The following is a 17,164-nucleotide window of genomic DNA, read 5'->3' on the forward strand; positions in this document are numbered from 1 at the left end:
TGCATGTAAATTTACCTGAAATGAGCGTGATCTAGAAACACAGTTAAGCAGTGAGTACAGTATGTTATTCTTCTTTTCTCTAGTCCCTCAATTAAACAACTTTTATACGCGAGGGGAGGAGTCGGCCGGCTGTCCCAACGATGTAAACAAACTGAAAACTCTGAAAACATCACAGACAGTGGGACTCGGGTGTTACACCCATTGTAGACAGTCATGACTCACAGAGTTATTTTCAGAGGATATACTTAATTTCTACATTTAAGTGTAAAAAATCGCATAGAAAGCCTTTAACACAAGCATGTTGTTTACATACTGCTCAGTTGTCAACACAATCGAACACTAAATAATCCAAATAGACGCCTCCTGTATTCTTATCAAACTAGCACTCAACATTTGTTTTAGTTACTATGACTCATACATCAGGTTACAAGAAGAACTCCATTGCATTAACAGTTGTTAACTTGACACACAGACATTGATGTTTTATTGTTGTGCTTTTTGATCTTTTTCATTGAAATCATTCAAGTACAAAGATGATAAAAAAAAACAATTTTTGACTTCTATAATAGATAATACGTATCTTCATAAGCCTGCTCTACTAAGTTTGAACTTTAAAGGAATCACTCTGCCAGAAGCACAGCAAGAACTATTCACATTGCTTTTAGATTTCATAGATACACCCTTAGACAGGTGCTGTGTGGGGGATCTTCTATGAGTGACCCAGAATGCATCAGATCAATCTCGATGTGGGAGCAGCTTGTAGTTATTGAGTTAGCTCCCTTTTATAGAGCTGTTTCATGCACAGTCATAATTACAAACCCTGTCTTTTTTTATAGACTCAGGAGCTAAAACAAGCACGAGTGTAACAGACTGTTTGGCAATGTATCCATTTTTCCACTCATGTTTTGAAAGGGAACAGGCCCAAAAATCCAAGAGTCGCAGGCAAAGAGTCCAGATTTGTTTCCTGTCAACTAAAAAGAGGCCTTGTGGAAGAATTCTGTACAGAATCAACATGTGCCTGATTTAGACTGAGTGCTCATAGATTAATAGAGTTTAGAGTTTGCTAAATGAAATGCACACCTTTCAGTTACATACACACTCAGAAACCCCCTCATACTCATGGTGAACACTTTTTTTTTTCTACTGTAAGGCTCTTTCTCACTTACTTAGTATGAGAGTGTTACATGTAATCCCCAAAGATTGAAAGTTGAGAATACATTTCAAATTTAGAAATCAGTTCGTTGATTAACCTCTTTCAGTTTGAGCTATTATTTTTAATTTTATTTTTATTTTTTTAAGATTTATTTTTTGTCTTTTTGTGCCTTTTATTTCGAGAGATAGGACAATGGATAGAATTGGAAATCAGGGATAGAGAGAGTGGGGAATGACTGGGCCGCCTGCTTGGAGGACAACAGCCTCCGTACATGGGGCACGCGCACTAACCACAGCGCCACCAGCGCCCCATTGATCTGTTGTTTTAAGGCAGAATTAGGTCAATTCCAGATTCTGTGCATTCAGGTTCTGATAGTTATCATTTGTTTTAAACTTGTTTATTTAGATTAAGAATTTCAAAAGCGATCATGCAGTTATTTGAAAGGTGTCGGCAAAGAACTCCTGAGTCTGAATCCAATCCAATTGTTTTCGTTGTCCTCGTTTTGTCTCGTTGTTGATGACAACAAGGCTGCTTGGGCCTTATCGCCAACACTACATTGTCTGACAGGTCAGTGAAGTGAGATTGTGGCCTCACATGTTGGGCTGAGGAAGTTGTAAATGCCTTTTGAGTGGACTCAAATGTCTTCTGTCTTATAGCTTTAGAACTTTACTTCGCTTCTAAACTTGATTACAGCATGACCTAACATTTTGACCTCGAGGATTGACCTAGAGTATTGTATTCTTGTAAATTACAGTAGTTTGAAGGCGACTTGTTACCGAGGCTGAGCCCAAGGTTCAGAACTAAGGAAGCCTTTTGGATGAGAGCTGAAACATCTTGTAGGGCTTTCACACTTTCACACAGAAATCTACTGACAGACTGTATGGAGTTATATGTGTGAATGCAAACAGCCACATTTTCCCTCAGACTTCACCCAGAGTTTCTCCTGCCAGACTCCTCGTGTTTTTCAGCAGCAAGTCGAGTGAGCTGATGTGAGAACGCTGCAGGATATAATCAGGAGAATTCACATCGAGCCAATGGGGGGGGGGGATAGAGTCATTGCATAGACTACTGAATATGCCCACGACCACTACGATCTCCGTGCACGTAATTAAACGGCTGCATTATTGATAGTGTGATTTTGCCAAACTACACGTATCATTAAAGGAGAATATGCTCATTATAGCACTGAGGACTCTGTTGCTCCTTCCGCTACTTCCCCGTTTTTTTACCTCGAGAGCTCCCCCCCTTCTTGAACTGCCAGGTCAGGAGAATATGTGGAGCAGTTATCTAGATATTTTCAGAAGTGCATATGTGAAAACGGCTTTGAAGAACTAAATCATCCTGAAAAAGTCAAAGTTTGTGTTTTTTTTTTTCTTTACCTGTACTTTCTTTTAGCTTAAAACAAAATGAATGTGGCTATGGTTGCCTCCTCAGTTTCCCAACTTCTCCAGGCCATGGAAAGAACAGCACTTTAGATTGTGTTACAACATGTACTTTGCTGTCCTGCTGTGTACTGTACTGTTTACATCATTATCAGCCACCATCAATATCGAGTCATAACTGAAGATGTCATTCTAACATACTACCTTCAAGGGGGTCATGATCACCGCTTTACTTGTCTTCTGCAGTCACCCACTGAAATACACCACCTCAGCTAACAAGTTTTGACACGCAGCACATCCAAAGTTCACACCTTTTCCTCATTTCCTACATCAAACCCCCCCCCCCCCCACTCTATCTCTCCCTTTGGACTTGTGGCATGTTAACTCTGTAGTTTTTTCCTAGTTCAATCCCAGTAGCTGCTGCAGTGGCCTTCATTAGCTTCCAGAAATTTGAAAGAAAATACAGCACCATGAATACACAGAAAAGATCCGTACTTGTCACTTTGTGTAGATGGAAGTCCTTTGTGTCTAGGAAGAAACCTGTCATAAGGCTGTGAACTGAACTCTACCCATCTTCCCTTCTGTCAGCCACACTGTGCATGCCAGTCTTTTTTTGTCCATGCCATGGGTGTATTTATTCAATGTCCATTCTGTGTAGCTCAGAACACATAGTAACACACACACACACACACACACACACACACACACACACACACACACACACACACAGTTATCCAGCCCAGTCAGAGGAACCCATATTACTGGTAAACCGAGCTGCAGGCCTCCATGCTGGTGAATGATCGCACCTGTCTCCTGGAACGAGACACTCATTGTTTCAATCCCTGTCTGAGGGGAGATTAGCCAACACCAATTGGCCTCACAGATCATTTTACCTTCGAATTAGGTCTCCCTTAAACTCTACGGGCAAAGAAATGTGTCAGAAAATAATCCCTCGAGGGCACTGGTAATGCACATTTGTGTAGCAGCGGTGAATATGATATTGGTTCTAGTTAAGTACTGTACTAAAGGCCACCTAGAAACTAGGCCTTTTATAATCCTGGCCAACTGTAAATATTGGAAGCTGTACCACTTGATTGTTTTAATAGCAGCAGATGTGGCAATTCACACCACCTCATAAAGCCCACACGTATATTTGTTTTACTGGGAACAAATGTTTCTACGAATACAACTTGATTATGGAAATTAATATAAATGAAATACAGAGAGTTGATTTGAGAACTTTCTATTCTATAGTGTAAACTATTACTATCAGGTGTGAACCCACATGAGACTTATCGTATAAAGTCTCATTCTGCATGTGTCACCATATTCAAGCTCACTGCTAAAATGTGTTTGAGTAAAAAAAATTGGAAAAACATTACTCTTACAGTAGGACTAATTCACAGGTCTGGCTTTTGGGAAGCAAACTAGTTTAAAAAGTTATATTTTGGGCCATTTTTGCCTTTATTGAATAGGACAGCAGAAGAGAGACGGGAAATGCTGGGAGGAGAAAGTGGGGGATGACATCAGCAAGGGGCCGAGGTCGGATTTGAAATCCTCTGTACATGGGGTGTGCGACATAACGGCTAGGCTATCTGTCTCTTACTTTTAGTTCATCTGTTCATTAAAGATTTGTTTTGGGCTTTTTGTGCCTTTATTGTAGAGACAGGACAGCGGATAGAGTCAGAAATCAGGGAGAGAGAGAGAGAGAGTGGGGAATGACATGCGAAAGAGGAGCCACAGGTCAGATCTGAACCTTCGATAACTGCAGCCTCTTTGCATGGGACCCGCAAACTAACCACTAGTCCACCGGTGCCACTTAATCTTGACTCTTTAATTGAAGTTTTAAATGTGTCTTCTTGTCAGCTACAGAGAAAAAAAGTTTGGTTTTAGCATGAGGAGTTTTGACTGTGTTAAGTTAAATGTGTTAACTCGTTACCAGCAAATAAAGCCTTGAGAATGGTAGGGATACAGTTTTATTGTGTAAAGAACAATGTACAGGTTTTTTTGCAGACAGTTGATTGTTTATGTATCTCTGCTCAGCATCAGAAGGCACCAGGAGCGAAGGGCAATCCTGACACCTATCCTGACTGACTTCTCTGTTCGGGTTACTGCTGCGCCAGCCATCATCTTCAGCAAGAATCTGTCTCTTGACTGTGGGCAACCAGAGGTCTGTATTCATTCAACGCAGCTTTTAAAGAATCCAATATTGCATTTCTCTTTTAACAGTATTGATATCATAACATAAATTATAAGTCTAAAGTCTATATTACTGTGTTACTATGTAGGTATATCTGGTAGTTAATAACAACATGTTCCAAGAATGTACAGATCTGCTTAAACAAGGGTTCTTACCACTTAAACTGAACATCACCTTTTATATCCATGATTGTAACAATTACATTCACCATCCATTGTCTTGAAAATAGACATTTTTAATGTAGGTGTCAGTCAAATGTATGCGTTGCTTCCTACAGTAACTTCCTTATTAGGACTCCCTCAGCTAGTCCTTTGTGCAGTGGAGGCTTTTGACCCACAGAGTTCAAATGTTTCTGCTTATACAGCTGATGTTTTCTGGCAGGGCTTCTTTCTTCCTTCATTGATGCTTCATCTGCCCACTCTAATGTGCCCCTTGACAATGGCTAACAGCTAATCCATAGTTTGCACACACACACACACACACACACATAATCCAAACATGACTTGCTACACAGTGTATATACATTTTAAAATGTTCCCTGCTTTCAATTGGTTTATGCATTTATAGTGGATTTTTTTTATAATCATCAGTCTATAATCTGTTTCTACGCTCAGTTTAACAAAATTGGTGCTACTACTTATCCAACTACCACACGTCTAATCATAAGGACAATTATTTATGTTTTATACATGAAATTTAAAAAAAAGCTGAATTATAACCTTAATATTACATTGGATATTGAATCCAAAAAATTATGAAATTATTTGAAACAGTTGGTCTAAATTGATTATGTCTACATAATAGTGGCTAAATACATGTGTGTATATTAATACCAGTGTGTGTGTGGTTTATTTTAGCCTTTTGAGTGATATCCTGATAGATGTAGCTCCAACCTGAAGTAAGAAATGCTTGCTGTGGCTGGGATATTGTAGTTAGCAAAGGGTAAAAGGCATTAATGTACACCTCAGCTAAACAGAAAAGGTATATGAGTGACAGAAAGAGTATTGGGGCAATGCATGTGACATCACAGTAGGTTTAATTCATGTGGTTACACCCACTGAGAGGCAGAAAACACATAATGAGTCTCTTCATCAGTGTATGGCCTGAATGCTGTGGAAACCCCAAAAATACTACTAAAATTGGAGAGGGTTCTAGTTAGACCAACTGTACAAACACATTTAACAAGAAGCCAGAGCTTGCTTTTACAGACTTCCGAAAGCTAAAGAAAAGAGAGGAAATGGATCACCGCAATTCAGAGTAACAACTGGAAACCAAGCACTGAAAGCTGGATTTACAAACAAATTGTTCTACTACAATCAGGTATCAGAGGCAAACATAGTTTTCCTTTTAATGAGGTACTAAAGAAAGCATGCAGTTGTTTTTTTTTCTCATAAGCATATTACAGAATCATGAATGTATAATCCTGTTTTGTGGAATACTCCTCCAGATGCACAATCTTTGGGGAGTCGATCCCCAGCTCCTGCAGTCACATGTCCGATGTGTTCTTGGGCAAGACACTTAAACCCAAATTGCTCATGCTGCTTCGTCGGTGGAATAGAAATGTGTGTGAACGGGATTAGGAACTTCCGATGGTCACTTTACACAGCAAACTCTGCCATCAGTGTGTAAATGTTTAGGTGTGACATGCAGTGTAAAAGCACGTTGAGTAGTCAGAAGACTAGAAAAGCACTATACAAGCTCAAGTCTTTTTACCATTTACTATACAAAAAGGGTGATGATCTCCAAATCCAAATGTGCTCAGTTTCACCTTGACCACTGATGTCACTCTGGCTTCAGCATGCCTTTAGGCTTTTCTTTGTGTACTTCCAAGGAAAACATAAATGTCCTGGAAAGCCAATCTCTTGAAAGCCCATCTCTGCCTACACACCATTGTGTCTTTGGTCAGAAGATAGATGCAGGACACGAGGGCAAAAACAATCATAATATGTTATTGGATGTCTTTTCTGCTTGTTCGCCTATTTACCCTTTTACTATCTCCCTCATCTCTGTCTAGGAGGTGGTGGTGTGTGGCCACTCTCTGGAGGTAAATGTGACCAGCAGTCTGGATTTCTACCTGAGTATTGCCCAGGTACAGCTCCTTCAGCAGCTTCTCAGAGACAACATGGTGTGGATGGACACTCCGGAGAAAAGTGCTGAGGTAGATAAAATGATCAGTTCTCAACATTAATAATACAAATGACTTCCTCTCATTAAAATGTGTATGTATATTCTTCTACACAGTGTCACATTCAGATTGAAGTATGAAATTAAAGGGCTGTATTAGTAATCCTATGGTATGCTGATTGTTTGGTGAGCCAGAAGAGGCCTGGTTTTATGATGAAAATCATGAAATACAACTTAACACCCAATAATTAAACACTGCATTGAGCTGCGTCAGTTTTGTTAAAAGACAATCCATCATGAGTGTTTTCATAAAACTTTGCCCTGAAAATTTGCGCCAGGCTTCTTCGGGTGAATCCCCCACATTTAAATATTTACTCACGAAGAGCGTTTCCCTAATGTAGTCGTAGTTTACTGTCCCGTGCTCAGCTACAGCTCTCAGGACCCTCTCTATTGTTTACAGGATGGGGAGCTCTCAGGCGCCATTCGCCTGTCTGACCACTTAATAAAGCTTTATAATGGAACACAATATAGAGATATTTACTAGCTGTAGTGGGAATTGGAGTCATAGAGAAAGGAAAGGGGACGGGGTAGAGAAGAGGACAGAGAATGAAATAAAGTGAGCTACAGAGTGATACTGAAGTTATTAGTCATTGTGAGGAAGTTGTACCTTCACTTGTGTGTCAATGCTAGATGCACAAATAGTAGCCTGTTGCAGGTTCGTTGATCAGAACCACACTAAGATCTTCTCTGTCAAAGAAGTCTTCACATGTGCAAAACGAGGCCGGCTTTTGCTTCAACAACCTGGTCGGAGGGAGGTCAAAAAATCCTGGGGATCTTGGGTTTGCTGCACAATCTTTGTAGCCTCACCGATGGTTGGGAATAGTCTGTCATCCATGTGGATTTCGTGTCCAGTCCCAAAAAATGATTCTTTCTGGGTCAGGGTTAGGCAGCTGCCAGTCAAAATCTTTAACTACTAGCGGTGTGACAGGATATTTGGAATCTAATGCTAATAGAAGTAAGACCTCTGGATCAAGCTGGCTGCCTTAACATATACGACCACCTAACCTGATGAGCTCATCCTCCCTACCAAATCCTAGAGCCAGCACATGCCTGGTACTAAATAATGGCCTCTGACTAATGCTGTTTAAGGTCTGGGGTTAAGCAGATAGCTATACCTGTAATATAGGAAGGTTCAGGCCTTTCAATTGGCATCAGATTGGAGCACATTTTAACTGCAAGCTAAAGAAGTGAGCTATAGAGTTATGAGGCCCCTGAAGGTTGCGAGGGAAGGCCAACTTAGGTGATACTTAGATTGATATTGCATTTTGGCAGGGTTATACTTTGTAGGTGAGAAAGGGCCTCCTCCCAATCCTTGCACATGTGCAGCAGGTCCTCTAGTAAGGCCAGGCTGTCCCAGTCTCTTTTCCCCAGCACGTATGTCCCTAGCTCTTATTTAGCCTTTTTGAAACAGAGTACAACAAACCAATGAGGGTCATAATTTCCTGAATCACCTTTTATAAATAGAGCACATGGTTGTCTTATTGGCTTAGGAACTCAGGATTTAAACGACAGTGTCAGTTTGGCAGTGCCAGCGGAGGCCTGGGGCTGATTCATGCTGGTCTGGCTGACCCTGACAAATCCACATTCAGCTGCCACCTTTCCCTGTGAAGATAATTAATTTCCAGCTTGGTCCAAGAGTATCTATAGCTAATTCATCAGGGCTTTGGCATCTTGTTCAAGGGCAACATTCTGCAGTTCTTCTAGGACTTTGCAACTTAGCAAAAGCAACAATTGACAAAAACTCAATAACAGAGCATTCTCCATTGTCCAATCACCGCAACTTCTACCCAAATTGTATGCTGAGCTTGTGTAGATCAAAGTGGTGTGGATCATCATCATGTGCTTTTTAGCTTTTTTGGGGGGGGGGGTCAAACCTGGCTAGTTGATGGCTAAGTGTTTTTTAGATGCTTGAAGGTAATTGAGAGAGCAATTTTTGGCTAAACTTTGGGGGGCCTTGAATGGTTGTTGGTACTGCTGTCAATTGTGGTTTTGTTTTCTATGCCACGCTGAAGACGTTGGTGTGTGGGAATTGGTATTCCCAGGAGATGGATAGAGTGTCAAAACCTACATTTTAGATCATGTTGTTCTCCCTAGTAGGTGAGAAAGATGTGACCCACAGTCCAGTTCCACTATACCGCTCGTCTCCAGCTGCTTCAACATGCCAACTAGAGATCTTGCTCACAGGGGAATTACTTAGTTTGAATTATCTGAGTTGCCGCAAGCGATTCAGTACAGTCCATATGCTAAGCAGCATAGGACTGAGAAGATAGGGGTTAACGTTGTCCATCCGTTAGCCAGACAGTGTCTGTGAGGGTTAATGAGAATATACTGTATGTAGGAGCCAGCATTTAATGGACATTATTTTCGGTTCAATTTAATTTAACAATATCTGGAAATGAAAACTGCTTTACTATACGTTTATGTAAAGTACATTGTCATGTAGAACAAACTCACCAACAGATGAATACTATGACAGTGTACAGGCAACAGACAGTTTTGGAGCTAAACTTGCCTTTTCTGCTGCCAAGTACACTGTGTTTGCAAAAAAAATCAGTGACTTCAACTGGCTATAAATCATGTGCAGGGATTTTCTTTTATAATAATATTGCAACTGTAACAGCAGAGCTACATAAGCTCTCCATTTTCTAATGGGCTGGACAGCAACGCAGCTGTTTGTTACTGGTATTACTGGAATGTGGTTCTAGCAGGGATCTACAGTTAACTAAAAGATGTACTGTATGTACTAATGACCAGTGTCTGTGTCCAATAACTCCAACCCTCTTAGGCTTTAAAAAGTCAAAGTTTTGGCTTTCCATGGGGGGAAAAAAAGGAATCATTGAAGGGTTGTTAGTGCTACGATTACTTTGTTGTTGTTGTTGTTTAAACTACAAAGATGCTTGACAAATGCTACTGTACCTGTGGTTATATAGACACTACCTTTTTATTGTACACAGTGCACTCACTGAGCAGACAAAGCAGGCCAGGCAAACCAACGGTTAAAATGGAGACCTCACAACCAGTCTGTTTGTCAGATTTGACAGTGAAGCATTATACAAAATATAAAATGTGAAAGCTATAGTGTGAACTTTTCTGACATATTTATTCATTGTTTAGTTGTTTATACAGTTAATACTGAGGAGGCGTCTGTGGTGCATCTGGTTTTGATTTGGGTGATCTCTGAGCCCCCCCTTTGACCTGAAATGAATGATTCATGGCTTGATTTTGTCAAGGGGTAGCTAACGGCTGTAGAAGGTTCATCCAGGTTCAAGGCAGAATGAGAAAGCTCAGCAAGCAACTATTCTGGGAGGTCCGTGTAAGACACCCCCCTCCCCCCCACATACACACACACTCACACTCACTATATATTAAAGAAGATATGTTCCTTTTTTTTTTTCAAGGCAGTGTATACAGACAATTCCTCGTATACACAGACACAACATTGCATGACTCCAGTTTTCTATGCATTCATACTGAGCAGGTCATACTGTAGGAGTTTGGGGATTAAGGCTACTGTTCAAGGGCACAGTGGCAGGCATAGTGTTATGTTCCTTTTCCCCAGCCACATCTCCCAGTTAACTCAGGGATGGAAAGAGTTAACTTTCTTTTCTTTTTTTCTTAGAACCTACCACTGTGAAATTGCTGCCCTTACATAGTTTAAGTGAGATGGTTAAGGCCCATAAGTCCGTAGTGATAACATTATGATCATACGTTCAGTATTAAAAAATGAAGGATGTATGCACACCTTCATTAAAATAAATATATTACGATTTCAATATTACATTTTCCAGTCACAGTTGTTTGAAACGCTCAGTATGTTTCACTTTTACTTTTATTACACCATGTTATTGAATCTGTGTCATACTCTGTTCTTCACTCAGTTCATCCAGTTTTAAAGCAGTGCCATTATGGAGCGTAACATTATGTTAACACTGAGGTTGGTCAGTGTGTCTTCACATCTGTGCTGCTTCAGAAACTGTAGGTTACCCACGCTACATGTTGTCAGGCTTAGTTTTTTCGGACACTCACTGTTAAACTATTTGTACCTCCATCAATCTCAGTGTTGTTACTCTTTTGGCAAGCACATCTGTCCAGTTGCTTGCCTCTCACCCTGCAAGGGGGGGGTGGGGGGGGGGCAGTATGACTCAAACAGGGTTGTGTTCTGGTCTGCAGAAGCTCATTTTACAAGCTGCAGAGCCCTCTAGTGTTGTTGTAATTGCAGCATCATGGCATCCCATTTTTAGAAACAAGATCCTGAGGGCTGCTTCCCTTCCATTGCTGTTTTCTCTGCAAGAAGCTGATCTAGCCCAAAGTACAAGCATTAGTCACAGCATAAACACATAACATCTTTTTTATTTTGCAATCAAAATTTAGATTTTTTCACAGATGAGTCAGATCGGATTTACTGGAAGATTACACAGTATAGGATTCTAGACTCTGTACATGTATCCATCTTTTTCTATAAACAAACTGTCAAAGGAGTCAAAGGATTCTATTTTTTAACATAGAAGCATCTGGCTTGAACTGGTTGTTTAAGGGCTTCAAAAAAAAGCACCTCTGCTTTCACAATTAACGTTGTCCCCAGCAAGAGTTTAATAAAAACAGGGGCTGTGTATACACAGAAGTCACTGAGGATTGAGAGAGGAGCAAAAAGGCATCGGGATTGTCCTCATGATATTATTAGCACCAGTTGTGGATACAAAATATATTTATAACTCTACAAACGGATATATTGGATGATGTCACTCGTTCAAAGAAGTCTGTCATCAGGATCAAATTGAATAGTTTGATATCAAATCTGATTGAAAAAAAAACTGGCAATAGAAGAGAGAGACTAATCACAGCCTATAATTATCCATCATTTATAGTATTGTACAGTTCATTTATGCTTGAATCTGCTGCTGTAAAAGAATGATACACATCGATAGTTTGTCACTGAAACAGCTTTAAAGTCAGCTAATTATTTTATCAAATAAATGTGCTCTTTGCAACATCTTTTTCATGGTTATAAAAATACTTATAATCATAATGAAACATTTTGCTGTTTCACCTAACATTGCATGATTGAAATAAAAGTAGACAACATTAACATCATGTGTTTGTACGTGTTGTTTTATATTATAAGGGTGCATAATTTAGCAAAACTAAATATCTGATCATTTTGCACTGGCATATTCTGTCACACTTTAATGTGCATAAGTATGCCCTTGGGTGTTCTGAGGCCTGATGTTGGCAACACTCACCCCCATTCCTCCAATGGTAACCTGGGGCTAGTTCTGGGCTGGTGCTAGTGTCTAAGAACCAGTTTGCTTTTCTACTGAAAAGAGCCTCGTCATTACTTCACTGCATAAGTCGTTGAATACATCTCTGGTTTCCCAGCAACACTTGGGCGCTGTCTTCAAGCACAACAATGGAGGACTACAACGTTTCATTTCAAGTATTGCTCCTGGATTTTGAAAACCTGCATCAGCTTTCAAACACAAGGTCTAAATAATTCTTTTCAAATACTTTTGAGTGTCCACAAGCTTTTTTTAAATGGTGTTTTTGATTCCTGTGCCTCTCTATGTCTAGTTCTTACACATACAAACATACGCACATGCAGAAGCAGCTTGGGTCAGCCATGTGCTTGTACCACAGTGTGAGAGGAAAATACCCTCTGGTGCAGGGGAAGTACCGCTCAGCTTCATCCTCCACCTCATCCTGGCATGATTACATGCATGAGAAACAGGGCTTTAGACTTCCTCCAACACTCAGGCACATACACATACACACTGATGCCAGTGCACTCAAAAACAGACAGTAAGGCAGTACCCATGTTCAGGACAAGGTATCAGACCTCACAGGAACCTCTCAATTACAGTTTTTACTCAACACACATGGGGGAAAGCTCTTTATCACCAATTACCTGCCTTATCTCTACTTCCCCTCACCCTTTTTCTCTCATTTCCTTCTTTTTTTGTGTCATCACATCAGTCGAAGTTGTGAGGCCGTAAGAATTTTTGTCTACCAACTACTTAATTCTTAATCACCTGGCTTTGACCCCTTTTTCTCTTCCCCTTCATCGTTTTGCTCACCTCCATGCGCTACGTCTGAGGGATTGGCACTGCACCTGACTGGAAAAAAAAATGGTGGTCCTTTAAGACATTGGTTCCCAACCTAGGGGGAATCCCAAATATATCGGGTGGGGGTGCGAGGCTTTGTCTTCTCTGAGGTTATCAATTACATCAATTAGATCCGCACATGTTAACTTAAATCATGATAACACACATGCTGGATCGTTTACACAAAGGTCTTTTGGTAAGAACAAATGAGTATAGGCCTATTCTGGATTTTATCAGTGAAAACATTTCCAATCATCCAGTTTGCCCAAAGTTCATACTGTCATATAGATGCATCAGTAAGGACACCTTAAACTAAGTATTTTTGCTTGCAGGTAAATATAACGACAAAAAGGCTTTGCGGTTTTCACTCCAAACGCTACTGTCTGACCGGCTAACATTTGGAGAATGAAATCTTGGTCACTTATTCTAGCTCTTGCGTAACAGTTTAGCTTGCATTCTCATGTATGAAAGCTAAACCAGGAGTATGAGCAGAATGTTGAAAGTGAATAACTTGGCTTATCTTAGCCAGGGTGTTGTTGACAAGCTTGGCTCAGATCTTGATCCTTGTCTGTTTATGTTTAATGTAAACCGTTTCCAAGATGGTTCCTCTCTGTGATGAGTGTTTCATTTTGTCTCGTTGCTGTTGAGATCTATAGACTCAGGTTTTCTCTGTCCACCTCAGCAATTTCCCGGACATTTAGGTGTCGGAAGAGCTTTTATGTGCTCTCTGGGCAAACATGTAGGGAGACATCAGATGTGAGGGGAAATTCAAAGTTTAGGAAAGGAACAGAGCAGTCAAATAGATGAGACACGTTGAGAGGGGCTTGTATGACAAAGAATGCAAAGGGGAACAATGAGGAAGGAAGAACTCAACAGAGATAGGCACGACATTTTGTGGAAAAAGTTCTAAGAAGTCTGAATCCGCTGTTTGCTGTGATTCCTGGCTCTGTTCAAAGTACATGTCTGTAAATGTAGAGGCTGATGTCCTGAGAGTACAGCTCTCTTAACCAGTCAACCTGGCCAAGTCAACCTATTAATAGTCTCTGGAGGCCAGATCCCTTTCACCATGACCTCTTGCAAGCATGCTTGGTGCTATTTTCCTTTTTCTGTTTCTGCTGAGAGTAATAATAAATAAGGCTCCCTGCACAGGCGTCTACTTTTCCATTTTGGCTGTCTTACATCTGTTAAGTAAGCGTCGTTGTCTCAGCTTATCTTAAACATACATATTTTCATAGCCTGTGTTCATCTTGCTGCCTTACCTTTGTTATGAAAGCTGAATCTTTTTTTTCCCCCTCTATCGTTCAAGTCTCAATGACCCTCCTGTGTGAATCAGCTGCTAATTGACAGCCAGTCATAACAACTCACCTCGCTGGTCAGCCCAGCACTACCAGCAGCCTTCCCCTGGAAGCATAACTCTGGAACATTTATAAATTGTCCCCTCAGAAACCTGATCTTTTAGAGATCAGTAGCAGCTGAATTTGCTTTTTTTCTCAATCAGCTTTGGCAAAATTAGCGTGAAAACTCCATAGAAATTCACAGAGGCTGAGATTCTATTAGAGCCTTGAAATAAGCAGTTGCCTTTGAGGATAGGCACCAGGCCCCTCCTTGAACCCTGGGATCAGGTGTCAATTCAGGTGAGAAGGAATCAGCAGTGCCCTCTCTCTGCCTCCAAGGGAAACAGGGTCACACACCAAGGGGAATAATAAAAGCAAGGAAGTCCATGGCAACGTGTCCACATACCATAGTAGACTTTATTCAGTGAAAAAAAGCAAAAATTTTGTCTGAAGAGGTGAGAAAGGTAACTTTTTCCCCCCACTGCATAAGTAAAAGCAAGATTCCACCTAAAATAACAGGTGATGGAGAGTATTGGGTTTGCTTTCTGTAACTTAGATGGTAAAGTAAGAGCATGTTTGCACATGTGCTCACCAGTGGTGTTTTTTTTCTTTCGGAGGCCAAGGAAAGCCAGGCTTCCCCAGTTTTGTGGGTTTAGGTGCCAGGTGTCTTAAGAGCCAGGTTTCCCTACCGTGGATTTCCTCTTAATAAAATACTTCAACGGTTTAGGTGAGATTTTTTTTTGTGCTTTTGCTGCAATCTCCAATCTTCCCCATTTCTCTTTTACAAGTGAAACAGCAACCCCTTTACATGCTGTGCTGAAACTACAGTGGCAGTGAAATAATTGCTTCTGGGGAACCCGGTGGCTGGGCAGCTCAGGTTCTGGTCCGATCTCGACTCTATCCACTGTCCTGTCTCTCCAAAAAGGCATAAAAAGACCAAAAACTAATCTTAAAAAAAACTAAAGAAAGAATTTGCTTCTGTCACATCCCAGAGGAGGCCAGTTGAAGTTGGCATCCCTTGATGAAAAAACAAAAACAAAGCTCAGATATTTTGGATAATGAAGAGGTGTGCTTGAGTCTTTATGTCACCAGTTTCAGTTAATCTATTTTTAGCTTCTTAAGTGGTTTAGATGTGCATGGCAAACATGAATCATTAGAAGCACTGCACACTCCAACATTTGGAATAGTCCAGAAAATACTTGTAATTTGTTCATTAGAGTAACATTACTTTGAACTACCACTACACAAGCCCAAATAGGAAGATTTATGATTACTTTGTTTTACTGCTGCAAAGCTGAACATGTTTTTATTTTATCTTAATTCCCCCAATGCATGCAGGCCTCCAGGTGCAGCTGAATAGGCTCCAAATTTGCTTCTACAACTTGAACTATGCTTGTGAACTATGTTGTTTATTTGGTCAGCTTGGCTGTTTCTTTCTTATGTGATCTTTCTTTCCCAAGCCCAGTGGAGGGAACAGGGGATCTTGTATTATACTTTTCTGAGAGTCTATAAACTTCTGCTTCGTGAACAGCAAAGCCATGCTAAAGGCAATGTTGTTTTGACGTGTCCTTTGTCAATGTTATTGATGTTGTTGGTGGGGGAGGTGTTGTATTTTGTACATTGAAAACATAATACCAAAGCTAATGATGTTAAAAAGACGGCTTACCCATACAGACGCATCACACCAACAATTTTAGACACCATTGTCATCATCAGGCAGCCTGCAGTTTGTCATAAATGACACAAACCTCATAACTAAATCACACACTTGGCTTGTAAGATCCATCAATCAATACAGACCCCAGGGTACGACTGCCTCTCATTCAATTACTCTCTTTCTGTGGCTCAGTGGTAGAGACTGACGCCTCTCAACCCAAAGGTTTGGGGTTCGATCACCAGCTCCTGCAGTCACATGTGTCAGAGTATCCTATGGCAAGACGCCCAACCCCAAATTGTGTGTGAATGGAATCGTTCTGTTGGGTAGTTTGGCTTTTTGAGTAACAATCTCTGCCATCAATGTGTGACTGGGTAAATGTGACATGTAGTGATGTAGCGCTTTGAGTGGTCAGGAGACGAGAAGAGTGCAAATCCAAGTCTACTTACCATAAAGTCTGTCTTTTAATCAAACATTTAAATGGCATTATGTTTTTGTCGCGTTGCTGATCATTTGTGTGGAATCATTTTCTCCAAATGAACGATCCCGATCCCTATTGCTTGTGATGTCCTTGCAGCAGCATGTGCTCCCAGATAGGACAAAATTGTCAGATGAACAAAGGAAGTCTGTGTATCATTCCTAAATGCTTACATCATGATAGAGGATCCACTTTTCCCCTGTGTTTGTTTTTAAGAGCACACTTGTGGTGTTAATCTAGAAATTGTCTCCTGGCATTTTGAGCAGTTCCTTCAATGACAAATACATTTACATTGCATCCCGCTTATCCAAACAGCAAGTGTGATTGGAACAGTATGGAACAATTCTTAGGAGTCCTCATAATTACCCCCCCCCCCCCCCTCACCCAAGCAGTGGATTTGATTGGTGGGTCTGAAACGGGGTTTTGGTCTAGATTGGTACAATTGTTGATGGTGACTGAAGCAATATGTCTACTGTTTAACTTTTAGGGTGTTTTCTGTAAGACCTTATAAATCACTCTTGATTGCTAAAGCTCACAGGCAAGGCATGATGGGATTGGTGTGTGCCTCTGAAATCCTGGAATCATTCAGGGAAGGCCAACTAAACATGATGAGCTCACATTTACCATTTGACATGTTGAATACGATATTGAAGGCTGCTGAATGTCAGAGTTCTATAATCA

At 40.7% G+C, this 17,164-nt stretch overlaps 1 protein-coding gene across 1 annotated transcript in view; it reads left to right on the forward strand.

Moving 5' to 3' along the window:
• Nucleotides 1–17,164, forward strand: part of LOC109987406 (intermembrane lipid transfer protein VPS13B) — a 278,167-nt gene that overhangs the window by 174,702 nt on the left and 86,301 nt on the right. Inside the window, exons 33-34 of the mRNA XM_065957731.1 lie at nt 4,579–4,705; nt 6,750–6,893. Of these exons, the coding sequence (XP_065813803.1) occupies nt 4,579–4,705; nt 6,750–6,893 (271 nt within the window). The remainder of the gene's footprint in view (nt 1–4,578; nt 4,706–6,749; nt 6,894–17,164) is intronic.

The sequence above is a fragment of the Labrus bergylta genome, chromosome 8 (assembly GCF_963930695.1).
Source record: "Labrus bergylta chromosome 8, fLabBer1.1, whole genome shotgun sequence".
Lineage (NCBI taxonomy): Eukaryota > Metazoa > Chordata > Actinopteri > Labriformes > Labridae > Labrus > Labrus bergylta.